At 47.1% G+C, this 14,815-nt stretch overlaps 1 protein-coding gene across 5 annotated transcripts; it reads left to right on the top strand.

Moving 5' to 3' along the window:
* Positions 1 to 594: 594 nt before the first annotated feature.
* mcm3ap (minichromosome maintenance complex component 3 associated protein) lies at positions 595 to 14,779 on the top strand. 5 transcript variants are annotated; one of them, XM_034574335.1, is made up of 31 exons: positions 595 to 718; positions 897 to 2,421; positions 2,482 to 3,677; positions 3,853 to 4,100; positions 4,408 to 4,489; positions 4,599 to 4,752; positions 4,832 to 5,016; positions 5,111 to 5,250; positions 5,653 to 5,850; positions 6,190 to 6,458; positions 6,670 to 6,832; positions 7,135 to 7,292; positions 7,587 to 7,810; positions 8,071 to 8,315; positions 8,644 to 8,744; positions 8,908 to 9,039; positions 9,288 to 9,401; positions 9,579 to 9,731; positions 9,945 to 10,142; positions 10,312 to 10,380; positions 10,544 to 10,678; positions 10,816 to 10,969; positions 11,336 to 11,600; positions 11,778 to 11,875; positions 12,013 to 12,403; positions 12,509 to 12,799; positions 12,900 to 13,044; positions 13,345 to 13,530; positions 13,799 to 13,949; positions 14,096 to 14,394; positions 14,450 to 14,779. In XM_034574335.1, exons 2-30 carry the CDS (start codon positions 1,013 to 1,015, stop codon positions 14,255 to 14,257), a joined length of 7,416 nt encoding a protein of 2,471 aa, XP_034430226.1. In that variant the 5' UTR covers positions 595 to 718; positions 897 to 1,012; the 3' UTR covers positions 14,258 to 14,394; positions 14,450 to 14,779. The 5 variants fall into 5 exon arrangements, with proteins under 5 accessions (XP_034430226.1, XP_034430225.1, XP_034430228.1 ...); XM_034574337.1 differs by having other exon boundaries at positions 633 to 718; positions 897 to 2,131; positions 2,417 to 3,677; XM_034574336.1 differs by having other exon boundaries at positions 633 to 718; positions 897 to 2,188; positions 2,417 to 3,677.
* Positions 14,780 to 14,815: the final 36 nt, after the last annotated feature.

The raw sequence follows: 14,815 nt of genomic DNA, 5'->3' as shown, positions 1-14,815 counted from the left end.
TGGCTCTGTAGGCAAACTGCAGGGGGTCCAGGAGAGGGTCAGTGATGGCTTTGAGGTGGAACAGCACAAGGCGCTCAAATGCCTTCATCACCACAGAGGTCAGGGCGACGGGTCTGTAATCATTGAGTCCAGTGATCTTTGTTTTTTTGGGGACAGGGATGATGGTGGAGGTCTTGAAGCATGCTGGTACGTGGCATGTCCATATACTTTGGTACGGTTGTAGTCTATAAATCGATACACGAGCAGTGGCATCTCTGTGCATCATTGCCAGTTATTCACCAATTGTGTAGAATTCAAGGCAAGGATCAAAATGTGCATTTCTCCTTTGGTGTATCACAGTTTACTCAGGCACAGTATCAGTCCCACTGTAGCTGATACTAACACAGTTCTTATCCATCCATAGACACCAAGATCATGCATAATGGATCTGATGGATGTGGAGCTTTTCTTGAATCTTTCAAAAACCCCAAGAGCTAAAAAAACTAATAAACTTTCACAAACCAGATTATATATCTCATTGAATAACATAGTGTGGGATCAAAGGCAGCTGGCTTACACCGGAAGTGCCTCTACGAGCTGCCACGACTTGAGGATGTCCTTTCTGCGGAACCGGGTTTAGCAGAGCGCGGGGACCAGGGGAACTGTCGGACCACCGGAAGAAGGGAAACGTGTTTGAGCTGAAGCAGTAAACAACCGCAGCAGAGTCAAACTGTGCGAGGTGAGTTGGTTTTGTCGCATCGACGTCGCACATTATGCATTTTGTGCTAAACCCGTGTGTAAATCCAGCGTCAATAAGGACAGCAGCTAAGCTAACGTTAGCGTAAACAATGATCGTAATCGTTAGCTCATGCTAGCGGCCCGAGCCAATGCGTTTATATTCGTTTCTGTCTTCACAGAGTTGAGCTGCCTTGGGCGTCGTACGTCAGAAGTTGGGAGACAGATTTGTTAGTGGCTTCAATGTCTGGATGAGAAATCTCTTCAACTAATAACCCAAGGAATAAACATCGGCGCCATGAATCCGTCCAACCCGTTCGGCAGTCCACAAGGGGGCGCTTTCCAGGCCCCTAGCAACACCATGAAGACGGGCTTGTTCCAACCATTTGGACAACAGAGCTCCAACAATCAGCCACAGACTATGGGGTTTTTCCCACCATCAGCTTTTGGTCAGCCTGCTGTCTCAAATCAGGCCCCACCTCATGGAAACACCATGTTTGGACAGGCTCCGGCGTTTGGACAGATGTCTACACAGCCTTCCTCTTTGCCCACGATAACCCAGGCTCCAGCGTTTGGACAGATGTCTACACAGCCGTCCTCTATGAACACAATAAGCCAGGTCCAAGGCTTTGGACAGACGTCTGCACAGCCTTCGTCTTTGAACACAATACGTCAAGCCCCAGCCTTTGGACAGATGTCTACGCAGCCTTCCTCTTTGCCCACAAGAACCCAGGCTCCGGTGTTTGGACAAATGTCTACACAGGCTTCCTCTTTGCCCACAAGAACCCAGGCTCCGGCGTTTGGACAGATGTCTACACAGCCTTCCTCTTTGCCCACAAGAACCCAGGCTCCGGTGTTTGGACAGATGTCTACGCAGCCTTCCTCTTTGCCCACAAGAACCCAGGCTCCGGCGTTTGGACAGATGTCTACGCAGCCTTCCTCTTTGCCCACAAGAACCCAGGCTCCGGCGTTTGGACAGATGTCTACGCAGCCTTCCTCTTTGCCCACAAGAACCCAGGCTCCGGCGTTTGGACAGATGTCCACGCAGCCTTCCTCTTTGCCCACAAGAACCCAGGCTCCGGCGTTTGGACAGATGTCCACGCAGCCTTCCTCTTTGCCCACAAGAACCCAGGCTCCGGCGTTTGGACAGATGTCTACACAGTCTTCCTCTTTGCCCACAAGAACCCAGGCTCCGGTGTTTGGACAGATGTCTACACAGCCTTCCTCTTTGCCCACAAGAACCCAGCCTCCAGCCTTTGGACAGATGTCTGCACAGCCTTCCTCTTTGCCCACAATAACCCAGGCTCCAGCGTTTGGACTGATGTCTGCACAGCCTTCCTCTTTGCCCACAATAACCCAGGCTCCAGCGTTTGGACTGATGTCTGCACAGCCTTCCTCTTTGCCCACAGTAAGCCAGGCTCCAGTGTTTGGACAGACATCTGCACAGCCTTCCTCTTTGCCCACAGTAAGCCAGGCTCCAGTGTTTGGACAGACATCTGCACAGCCTTCCTCTTTGCCCACAGTAGGCCAGCCTCCAGTGTTTGGACAGACATCTGCACAGCCTTCCTCTTTGCCCACAGTAGGCCAGCCTCCAGTGTTTGGACAGACATCTGCACAGCCTTCCTCTTTGCCCACAGTAGGCCAGCCTCCAGTGTTTGGACAGACATCTGCACAGCCTTCCTCTTTGCCCACAGCAAGCCAGGCTCCAGCGTTTGGACAGACTAAATTAGGAATGAGTAGCTCAGATTTTGGGAGAGCCTCAGCACAAGCTTTTGGACAGACCAGTGGACCAAACCAAAGTTCAGTGTTTGGGCAGACTTCTGCATTTGGTCAGGCAGCAGGATTTAGCCAGCAGGCCCCAGGGTTTGACCAACAGCCACCTGGATTTGGAAAGTCCCAAATGGCTTCTGGATCCACCACTGCCTTAGGGCAACCTCAGCCACTTGCATTTGGGCAGTCTGCGTATGTGCAGCCTTCTTCTACCAGTGTCCCCACCACTGTATTTGGCACAGATCAGAGTGTGACCCAGAGCGTGACCCAGAGCAAATCCTTTGGACCGTCAGAATTCAGTTTCAAGCCGGCCAATGAAGCACTTTTCAAACCCATCTTCAGTGCCAGCCCTGAGCCTGCTAACCCTCAAACCACATCCCTGTCCAGCTCACCGTTTGGCAGCAATGGGAACCAGACAAGCACCACCACCACCACCACCAGCAGCACCACCACTGGTTTCTCTCAGTTGACAAGTGCTAAGTCTGGGCCACTGGGCTTCAGCTTCTCACAGCCTGCTGCAGCCCCCTCTGTCACTGCTCAGAACAATCCACTAACAACTAGCAATAGCAGCGGTTCTACAAATACTCTGCAGTTCACCTTCTCCCAGCCAGCCCCTCCTTCCAGTTCGAGCACCACCCAGGCATCCACGACCCAGCCCACCACCCCATCTTCTTTCAGCTTTTCAGTTAAGCCCCCCCAGCCACAGACAACACCTGTTTTTAGTGGTTTTGGTCAGAGCCCAGCTTTTGGTGACACCAAAGGTCAAGCAGAGACCAGCACAGATGAGAAAAAGAACAATCTGGAGGCCTTAGGGGAAACAAATATATTTGCAAGACTTGGCAAAGGCACCAAGCGCAAGGAGGATCCAGTGGTCCCCAGCCGTGGCCCCGAGAAGCCTGACGCTGAGGAGGATGTCTCAGAAGAATCCGATTCACCGAGACACCCCTCAAAGAGGCCCCTAATGAGGTCCCGCGGCCCAATGGGAGGCTTATTCGGTAGGGCACTAAGTAGTCTTCGTAAAGAAAGCCCTAACACAGTAAGACGAGAGGCCACAAAGGAGACTCCGCAACAGGCACTGAAGTGGGAGGAGACAGAAAAGGAAGATGTCCAAGGTCAGGGTGACAGCTTGGCTGCTACACAACCTGCTGTACCAGACCTCACCAGGGATGTGCTGGACAAAGCCGAGGAGTCAGGTGAGATGTGTTAATTATTCACATTGTGTGTTTATCTGCCTTTTGTATCAAGGTGTGTTTATGATTATTTTTAATATAATTTCGAGTGCATATCTTAAATAACTTATATAAGCCACCTACATTATTAATGTCTGCTCATCCTCTTGTCTTCCTATTGCCAATTATCTTTGTTTAGATTCTGCAAAAGCTGCCGACCCTCAGCTGGAAACTGTCACCCCTGCTAAACGTGGCGTGCGCAGGGAGAGCTCGGAGAGCCTCGGTGGCATGTCTCCCACTGACTGCACCTCCCTCCAGTGCAGGAACATTCCTCCAAGCCTGAACAAAAAGGACATAATCGAGAAACACTTTGGTCGTTACGGCAAAGTCTCGAAGGTTTTTTGTAAGACTGCCAAGAACCTGGCCTTCGTGCACTTTGAAGACCATGTGAGTGAAATTCATAATTTTAATTTACCTGATCTTTTCTTAACTAGCTTTAAATGATCACCGTTCTCCCAATCTAGTCCTTATTCATTATTCATTTGTTACTCATGGTGTCAGCTAAGCACCAAGCTTAAAAAAACAAAATCTTTTGCAGGTTTGATTCCTGGAATCACCTGCTTTGTCACTAACAAGCAGGGAAAATCCCAAAAGTTAGTTTGACTAACCTGCCAGTCCTGGATTGTTAAATGTGACGATGAGAAAGGACATACATGCTGTAAATATGATGTTTATTTTTCTTTTTTCTTTTCAGGCATCAGCAGCAAAGGCCAAGAAGAAAGGCAAATCTCTTCATCGGCATGAACTCTTTCTCTTGTGGCATAGGAAGAAGCAGAGTAAATACAACATATCTCTATGAAAGCTCAATTAATAGCACAAGATCGTTGTCATTGAGTCTTTATCACTATATTTCATATCACCTTTAATTCCTTGCTGCAAATTAAGGTCCAGGGGAGAAAGGAAGCAGACCTGCAGCAGGAAGTGAGGAGGCACAGGGAGAAAGCCAGGAGGACACGGAGTCCAGAGCTGCTTCCTCAACCACCAGAAGACCTCCACTCAGAGCTCCTGCAGTCAGCAGCTCCTTGAACTTTAGCCGCAGGTATGAAAGTGTTTGTGTTTGGCTTTAAAAGCTTTCATGTACTTGGTCCGGACCAACTGACATCCTCTAAATATGTCAGCTCCCCAGTGAGGAAGTCAACATTGGCCAAGTCTCTGCAGTTTGATGCTGAGCCCCAGAAAGAGAGCAGCATAGAGTCCCAGAGCCCAGTGCCCTCCTCCCTCCTTCACCTCATTGACCAGGTGGCGGAGAACGCTGAGGAGAAGTACCGCCTCCTGGAGCAGCGAGACAAGATCCTACGTCAAGGTGAAGCTGCTCCTCGCGTCAGTCGAATGCCGCCGTTAACATGGTTTTGAAACACGAACATCATTTTAATTGTGGGCATCTCATGTTGGCACAGGTCGTCCCAAGCGAACGGACCTATATCTATCCAAGGTGTTTGTGGGGACGTGTCCTGACATGTGTCCAGAGAAGGAGAGGTACATGAGAGAGACACGGAACCAGCTGAGCATATTCGAGGTCGTCCAAGGCACAGAGATGGTAATGTGTTTTAGACTTGAGAATGTAGGGGGGGGGGTGTTCAGCTGAGACAGTCCAGTTAGATTTACCATAATGTCTCTGGTATTATTAGGTTTCTTTTGGACACTTTTTATTTGTAATCTGCTGAAGGTTTTTGCAGCGTATGTCACTTATACGCTCTTTCAACTTGGGAAGGAAAAATAAAGAAGCACCTTTTTAAAATCATTCTAGCGTTTAGTCATTAGGATTTGGTAATATCACATTGTTGGTGTGACTGTTTTACAGCTACATGGAATGTATAAGTAAATGTTGCAGGTCAAAGAATAAAGACAATTGGTATTTTTTACAAATGAGAGTTTACAGGTACTTTGAAAACAGGAGGGACCCAGTAAAATGAAACCGTCTCCTCCTGTCCCCAACTAGGTGTATCACGCTGCAGCAATCAAAGAGTACAGTCGCTCATCAGCCGACCAGGAGGAGCCCCTGCCCCATGACTTGCGCCCCCTGCCTGTGCTCAGCATGACCATGGACTATCTGGTGACTCAGATCATGGACCACGGCGATGACAACTACCGTGACTGGTACGACTTTGTCTGGAACAGGACCCGTGGCATCCGTAAGGTAAAGACCTGCTTCATATTTAACCATTGAATAGTAAAAATAATTTATGCTCTCTACACCCAACTCAAAGCTACTGTGCATAAACGATCTTTTACAATTTATCCTCAACTTCACAATATCATCTAAACACTAAACAAGAGTGAGCGTAATCTGCAGTAACACTATTTGGTCAATAAGTTAGTTCACCCGTTTAATTCTGCTGCTTCACCGTGTGCTGTTTTATTTAAAGTCTTATTTATATAAGGAACAGGGTCCAGTTGTGATATCTGCACGGGTTTAAATGCAACACGTTATGGAACACGTATTTCAAATTGATCCATTCCTCTGTCGTACCCACAGGACATCATCCAGCAGCACCTGTGTTGCCCACACACGGTGTCACTGATTGAAAACTGCACACGCTTCCACGTGCACTGCGCCCACCATCTCTGCGAGGAGCATATGTCGTCGTTCGATGCCAAGATCAACAACGAGAACATGACAAAGTGCCTGCAGAGTCTCAAAGAGATGTACCAGGACTTGGCTATGCGTCAAATCTACTGCCCCTGTGAGGCAGAGTTCCGCCAGTACAATGTGCTGCTGAAGCTGGATGATGGCGACAGCCTGCGGTCAGTCATGAAAACACACAAACGCATGGATGATTTAATAACTAACAGTCATTAATTGTTCATAATATGTTTGAGGTGTGTCTACCCTCTGCTTTAGAGAACTAACTTTGATAATTTTCAGATTTTATTCATGTCCTTTGACTTATGAGATGTTTTTGTTGCTTTTCCTATCACACTAATGAAAACTGTCCTCCCGCTTCATGTCACACAGTGAGGTGCAGCAGTTCCGCGACGACGTGCGTAACTCGCCTGAGGTGAAGTTTGCAGTTCAGGCGTTCGCTGCAGTCAGCAACAACAACTTTGTGCGCTTCTTCAAGCTGGTGAAAGGAGCCTCGTACCTCGCCAGCTGCCTCCTGCACAGATATTTCAATCAGGTCACAAAGTCTTTTCTTTCACCGATGAATGAGATGGAGAGAATCATGAACTTGTGTTTTCTTAGTTTGATTATGTTCCCGAAAATTATATTAGAAAAATTGACACCAATCAAGTTTCAAAATGAACTAAATGAGTTTGTACGGCTGTAAACCAAAGTAGTTTCATTGTTGATCTGCTGATGATTTTGATCGATTAGTCATTGATCAATATACTTGGTGTAAGATATGTCACATGACAGAATGTTGTGTTGTTCGTTCGTCCTCTTTCTTTATTCCCTTATGTCTTATTTTCCTGTGTGCAGGTCAGAGCTAAGGCCTTGAAGACCCTGAACATTGCTCACACTGTAGGCCCACGGTCCACTGCCTTTCCACTTGAGGACATCACTCGGATGTTTATGTTCCTCGACACAGCAGAAACGATTGACTTCATCCAGCAGTACGGCCTTAATGTCAGCGATGGGTACGTGTCTACTCGTGGTCTGATCGAGATTCTGTGGAAATATTTAGACTGAACAATAACTGACCATGTTTAGCATCGTCAGATTGAAACTTGAAACTGAAATGATATTGATTCGATGACTGATGCCTATGAAATCAGAAACCGAATGTCCAAAATGTATTATCAATTTTGTGAGATTCCTCAAACAAACTTTTTTTCGCTGCACATTGTGTATCTAAACATAAACTATTCAGCATAGTTAACAGCCATAAGTCATTGATATTGATCAAGTTGAAAACACCGTTTTGTTCACAGTATTGTTGAGCTGAGTCGGACAGCGTTCCAGGAGCCAGAGCTGCCCCTGTCCCAGAAGAAGTCTGTGTGCATCCTGGCAAAGAAAACCGTGTTGATTGGGGAGGTGGTGAACGGAGGCTCGCTCCCTAGTGCTCCCCAGCACAACCCGGTCAGCAGCTTTGACTCCCAGAACAAGTTCCGTGGAGAGGCCCCTCTGGCTGAGCCCTCCTCAAGCCAGTTCAGAGGTACTGGGTCTATTTTACACACGACACAACTTCTAACACTATTACACATGTACTGTACATTTATGCTGCATTGTAAACCCACTGGTTCATGTACATGAGGAATAAAACTCCTTAATTCTATAGTGACAGAACATCTATCTTTGCTTTTTGCATTTGTCTGTAGTAAGCATCTCAGAATTCATTATGAGAAACGAGAACATCTTCTTATCACGTCAATGTATAGATTCAGACTCAATCATTGATTTTCTTCATTGTCTCAGCTTTCGCTGCCAAGCTGGAGGTGAAGGCACCGCCCAGCGTTGAGCCTGTGTCCCAGGTCGCATCACGTCCCGACACTCCCTCTGAGTTTGTGCTGCCTCCAGCTGCTACAAATGTGCTGAGTGAATCACTTTTCGGGTTAGCCCACCCAGCCGATGCCCAGCAGCTCTTCCAGCCGATACCTGAACCTCAGCCCATCAAAGCACCATCTCCTCCGGCCGTACCTCGGCCTGTGTACAGCAACGAGGTGGGGAAAGACCTCTGCTCCGTCTCTCATGGACGTCCTACTTTCAGAACAAATTCATTCTCACTTACCTGTATATCTTGTAGCTTTGGTGATTATTTAAAGTTTAATATATTAATATAATTAATACTTTAAAAGGGGGCCAATAGAGTAGTAATAGATCTGAATACTTGAACTTACAGGATTTATTCTAAACACATCCACATAACCAGCGGCCACATGGAGAAGAAGGTCTCATCCCTGAGACATGAAATTTAAGAAATTATCTTAAATGTGCTGTACACTTAAAAGCAAGAGTGACCTATACTGACAGTCTGTGTTGCAACTGCAGGAAATCATGGCTGAACTTGACGGTGTGATCGAAGAGGTGGTCGAAGCAGCAACGAGGGAAGTAGCTGTCATGGGTGCCAGCTACGCATCAACAGCTCTTGCGTAAGTGTAGACGATTTATAATCCGTCCATCTTCTGTACCAGCTTTTCCTGTGCACATGTTCAAGTAACATACCTTTTTGAATGTAAACCACACTAAGTGAGTGGAGATTTATTAAGTCGGTTTTACTCGTTGACGTGTTTTTTGCTTGTTGTGGTTCTGCAGTGAGAGCAGTGTGCAGGTGGAGTCCCTGGTGAGTGAGGTGTTGGGGCAACTGCTGCAGGAGGTGTCCTCCACCGAGATCAAGGAGGAACAGGAGCGTGTTGCTGAAGAGAAACGCAAGCTTGAAGAAGCCAGGTTGGTCCGATGAGCACAGCCTGTTGATTATAGCTCACTGCCATTTATTACTACCCTCAGCTTGGTTAAAAAAGAGGAAAGCAGCATATAAAGTAACGTTTGTTACCTATGTTGGTTTCTTCTTTAATGCGTTTATTCTGTCAGACAAAGAATTCCATTTAGTTTGTGACATCCAGGTTTGTGCTACAGAATGTTTTATCACAAAAACTACCCACCCATATTGGGTTTTCATTTTGTCTCTGTACCAGGAGGAGGCAGGAGCACAAGGCTTTCCTGGCTCAGTTCAGCTGCTCCATCTGCACAGAGATCCTCCACGAGGTTTTAGATGAGACCATCAAGGAAACTTCCACCTCTGAGATCCAGTAAGAAGTTTAAAACTCATTCAATCAAATGTTTTTTTTCCCCTTAGTAATGGGGAAATGACAATTAGACATTTATTTATCGGATTGCTTTAATATTGGATTATTAATATGATACAATCTGCTGATACTGAGTCCTAGATATTCAGAGCCTGTATCTGAATTATTTCTTTGTTTCAGGCTGGCAGTGAATGAGAAAGCAGACCGTGTGGCTAAATGCACAGAGCAGGTCTGCACCAGTCTAGTTGAGGAGACTCTGAATGCAGATATTGCTCTGATGGTTGAAGAAATCCTTGATGCTGAGCTGCAGCGTATCCACAAGTACATCAAAAGGTAAGAAACCTGAGAATCTGGAAATGGAAATAAATCACGCAACACAATACACCACACCATGAAACTCAGATGCTTCCTTGTCTGGTCATTATCAAATATTTGACAGCAGTCCAATATCCACCAGCTAAACTGAATGTACTGTATATACACGCGTACATTGTTATAAGGGTTTACTGCATCTGTAACCTTTTCCCCCTTTATCTGTCCCACCAGGTGGCGTGATGTGGTCACGTTTCGTCGGCAGCTGAAGAGACAGATGAGAGGTTTCCCTGCAGCTCCATGCTGTGTGGACCCCCGATTCAAACTCAAGGCTCTAGCTCCCAGCGCCCCTGCACGGCCCTGCATGGAAGACCTGGCCCGTGGTCTGGTCAACCTGGGAAATGCCGGCACCTTGGCCATGTCAAGCACCAGGTACATTCATCTCCCATTTGTGTTGTTACATGTTATTGCCTAATTTATATTAGATTAATTAGGATGACTAATTGGATGGTTAAATCAACTTTGTTTTAGTTGACTTTCTCTGAAACGCATGTCACTTTACTACGCCCGTAAGTGACAGTTTTTTTAAATCTTTGTTAAGGTTATTCAGAATGAGGCAAGAAGCAATCCACCAGATGAGAGTCCACTACTACTATCAGCAGCTGCTTGAGTAAGTCTGGAGTTGGTGTGTGTGTGTGTGTGTGTGTGTGTGTGTGTGTGTGTGTGTGTGTGTGTGTGTGTGTGTGTGTGTGTGTGTGTGTGTGTGTGTGTGTGTGTGTGTGTGTGTGTGGTCACGAAGCAGCATTTTGACCTCTTTGTGATGTTGCTCTCAGTGAGATGGTGTGGGCGCCGCTCGACCTGCCGGCACTGGTGTCAGAAAACATCCCCGACCCACCGGAGCGGATCTACTGGAAGATCGCTCTCCTCTTACCCAGCAACCACGAGAGTGTGGCCAGCCTGGCAGACAGGTAGGCAGCAGCACTGCACACGCGTACTTGTCGCTGGCCACTTGTGATCGGATCTCTCAGGACAGATGTTGATGCCAGGTGTGTACAGGGCCTAAGTTTGTCCTCTCCTGTCTCCTGTCTCCTGTCTCCTGTATCAGGATCCTGTCAGACTGGCTGGAGGTGAAACTCGGCGGTGACAAGGCGTCGGAGGTCGGGGAGGAGCAGCCTGATGGAACTCTGCAGACCCTGTGTGTCACCAACTCACTGCAAGAGAGAGGACAACACACTCACAAAGTCCACATCAGCGTCAAGGTTCGATCAGACTGCAACTTATATGGACGACTGAAGTCAAATGCAAAGAAGACACACATGCTTGAATGTTTTTAAGATGATGTGTGTTCTAAAGGGCTCATGTACGGTTAGATTCAGGGCTGTTATCTGTCATGTGCTCATTCAGTATTAACAAAGAAATGCAACATGACATTCTTTGAGGGCTGTGCTAAAAAGGCTAGTGTGCAATAAAGAATAATGAAGAGTGCATAAATATAAAGGGTATGAATTCAAAGAACTGTTATTAAGGTAAACTATCTTCTAGACCATAATCATTTGACTTGACCAATATTATTTATCCTGCCTTGGCCCTGTGTAACCACCTCTCTCTTTGTTTTTGTGGCCCAGGCGTCCCGAGGCCCACTGACTGAAGACAGCCTGTCTAAAATGGAGGAGAGCTGCGAGCTCTGTGGGACGGGAGCTCTGATCATGTTGCTTCCTGCCATGCCGGCCGTCGAGTCGGGGCAAGACGAGCAGGATGTTCCTCTGCTGTCAGCTCTGCTTCAGCTTAAACAGCTACAGCAAACCAGCACCTGGCACTGCCCACTGCCTCTGGTCATTCTGGTGCCCGGACCTGATGGTGGCGCTGGTGATACAGAGAAACTTGTAGAAGGTAATGATCAGTAATCATGGGATTAATGCATGTTTGTTACAATCTAAGATTGAAATGATAGTTGTCTGTTGAAACAAAACTTTAGATATTCAATGAGGCGGGTCTGGCTGAAACTAGCTGAATTAATCCATGTGAAATAATCCTGATCCCTTTCTCTCATGGTGCCTTGTGCCTCAGCCCTGAGGCTGCAGATGATGGTCATGGAAGGACTGATATCAGAGTTCACATTCTTCTTCATACCAGAGACCACAAGTGACGTCCAGGGATCCAAACAGGTACTGCACATACACATACATGGAGGTAGGGCTAAAGGGAAAAGGGGGTGAGTGAGTTTTGGAGCATTACAATTTGATGCTCACTTTCTCTTTAAGTGTCTTAATGAACCTTCTCCATCTTTGTTGTGTGTCTCTAGCTGAGCCACGCTCTGCGTTGGTTGCTGGGCCGTGCTCCACCATCCCTCCCCCTGTCCTGCCAGACCCTGGTGCAGCTTGTAGAGTCCAGTTTGAGTCGCGAGTTCACTCCCAGAGTTTACGGCCACCGCCAGGAACGAGGCACCGCGTGTCTTCCCTCCCAGGACCCCGCGCCCATCATCCAGCTGTACAATGCCGTCCTGGCTCACATTGCTGACACAGCGTCATCGCAGGATCTCTGCAAACTCTCGTGGCCGCCGGGCGAGTTCTGCCTGCCTGAAACCCGAGATTTTGTTCCTCACCTGGGCTGGAACTCAGCTGAGCACCTGGCCTGGCTACGTGAAGCCATCCTCAGCCTGCAGCTGCCACAGTGGGAGCAGCTTTCTTCCACCGGTTAGTGATTGAGACGAAGGCTATTTTTTTACTTTGGAGTCTTTATTAGTGCGAGAGAAACCAATAATCCACTTATTGTGCTTGCTTATCTCTTCCTTTCTCTAGACTCGTGGTGTGAACTCTGCTCCTCCATCTATTGCTACGCTGCTCAGATCCCAGTCTCATATCACAGTCAGCCTCTTCTAATGTCACGACTGGAAAACCTTCTGGAAAGGGTCCGGCTAAAGGGTCACCGTACCCGGGCCAACAGATCCGAGGCAGCCATGGGAAGCTGGGGCACTGGAGATGAGGGTGTGTTAACAGGCTATAGTCAGATCCCTTGGGACGACGTGCTGGTGATTTGCATTGACCACAAGCTGAAAGACTGGCAGATACCCGGACCACCTGCCTGTGAAGGTGAGGCCATTCGTTTGGAAAGTTCACTTTCACCTGTGCCTACAGACTGTGTATGACTTGCAATATAACTTGTGACTATTGTCTTGTTTTGTCATTGAAGATGCTGTGACAGAGGACGGAGAGATCCTGATTTACTTCCTCACAGAGTCCCTGAAGGGTTTCCAGCCCCCTGAGGAGTGGACCCAGGCCACCAGACAAACACACAGGGAGAAGCAGCAGCGGCAGCAGCAGGAGGAGGAGAGAGGGTATTGATCTCCTCAGTTCAACTTACTGCGGCAACATTTATCATTTGGATGAGATTTAGTTGTTGTGGAGAATCTGTTACTGACAACAGCTCCTACTATTACGTCCTGAGGTCTACTGAAATACTTCAGTGAACCAGGGGAAGTTAATTAGAGGCTGATAATGTATTGACACAGTTTTTACTCTTCATGCTTCATGATGATAACATTGCATTTTCTGTTTCTGCAATTTTCTCAACCTCTGTCCCCGTCTCCCTCCTCCTCCTCCTCCTCCATCCTTATCCCCCCCTCTTCTGTCGTCAGGGCAAGTGCAGCTGCGTGTGCCTCCCCCACCAGTCTGGCACTCAGACAGAGGTTGTTCCACAGTACGGCGGAGCCGCTCGAGGCCGCGGCAGCGTCATTGGACATCACACACACTCCCACAACACAAGAGCTGCTGGCCCACAAAGTCCTGCAGAGTTTAGAGGAGGAGAAGGTTGAAAGCAAGAGGTACAGACACAGCTTTGCTGGAGGTGTTATGGTTATTGTATATACCATTTTTCCTATAGACAGTATTGAAAGGGCAGAGGTGTATGGATGAAGACTGAATAATGTTTAATATAGAGCTAAACTTTGGGACAGAGTGAGAAACTAAAGAAATAGTTAAATTAAATTTAGCATGACTGCTGCATCTGTAAAAGATAATTTCCATTGCACTTCTTCTTTGCCAGAAATAATGTACAATATGTACGTCTAACATACAACTGTATCTCTCCAGGGGCCTGGAGCAGCTTCAGCGTTGGCTGGATGGCGACCCCTTGGAGCATTTGTCCTCACCGCTCTTCATTCCATCCTCCACCCTGCTGTGCAGGCCCACAACCATGATTTACTCCCCCACAGCCAAGACGAGAGATGCCACACTGACACAGGTACGACATCACTTCTCCTTCAGGGATTCAGGGTCATTTCTTCAAGTTGTTATTAAGAAGAGGGAAAGTTTGGCTTCATTTACGAATGACATATTTGCAAGTACATATTGCAGTACTTATACATGTTCATTGTCTGGACCTTTCAGGAGCCTGATGATGTGTTGGAGAAATCAACGTGGCCTAAAACCATCCCTGTGTCGATGGCGTGGCGGCTGAAGGAGCTTGAGCGGCAGATTTTGGCGAGCCAAGAGGAAGAGCTGGCCTGCAGACTGAAGCTGAGCGGCCTGCTGAGCATTGTCGACGACTGACGGACTGTGTGCTGCAGAAATATCATCACAGTTACACAAATGTTTGGAAGGAAAGGAGACGTGGGCCTTTTGTGTCCAGAGACAAACCACTTTGGATTTGCTGAGCTCGAGCGGAGTCTGTGGCAAAATGAGTTCACGTTGTTGTGAATTTGTCATCCGTTAGTCTGTTGAGGTCAAATTCGCCGATTGCAGCCGTGTGTGTCATATTAATATCTGGGTGTTTGCAAGGAGAGAATAAAACCAAGATTTTTACACTTGGTTTAACTTTGTACAGTTAGTTTATCATAGTTTTGAAAATAAGTGTGTACGTACAAATACAGGATCTAATTGTGTGTTGGTTTTTACATAAACTTGACGAGATGCTGATTCCTGACGTGTGTAATAATCAGTTTTTTCTTGTCTGTCTGTAACATAATGTGAAGCACTTGTTTTTTACTTGTACAGTGAACGGCTTCTGCTTTAATTTGATCTTTTTTACTTGTGAAATGTTCGATTAATCAAATAAAAAGTGTTATTTTTCATGTAACCTCCTCATTGGCTGATCCTCGTCAATATGTG

The sequence above is a fragment of the Hippoglossus hippoglossus genome, chromosome 21 (genome assembly GCF_009819705.1).
Source record: "Hippoglossus hippoglossus isolate fHipHip1 chromosome 21, fHipHip1.pri, whole genome shotgun sequence".
NCBI lineage: Eukaryota > Metazoa > Chordata > Actinopteri > Pleuronectiformes > Pleuronectidae > Hippoglossus > Hippoglossus hippoglossus.
Note: the sequence above shows the minus strand (reverse complement) of the source record. Positions and strands in the feature narration are given on the sequence as shown.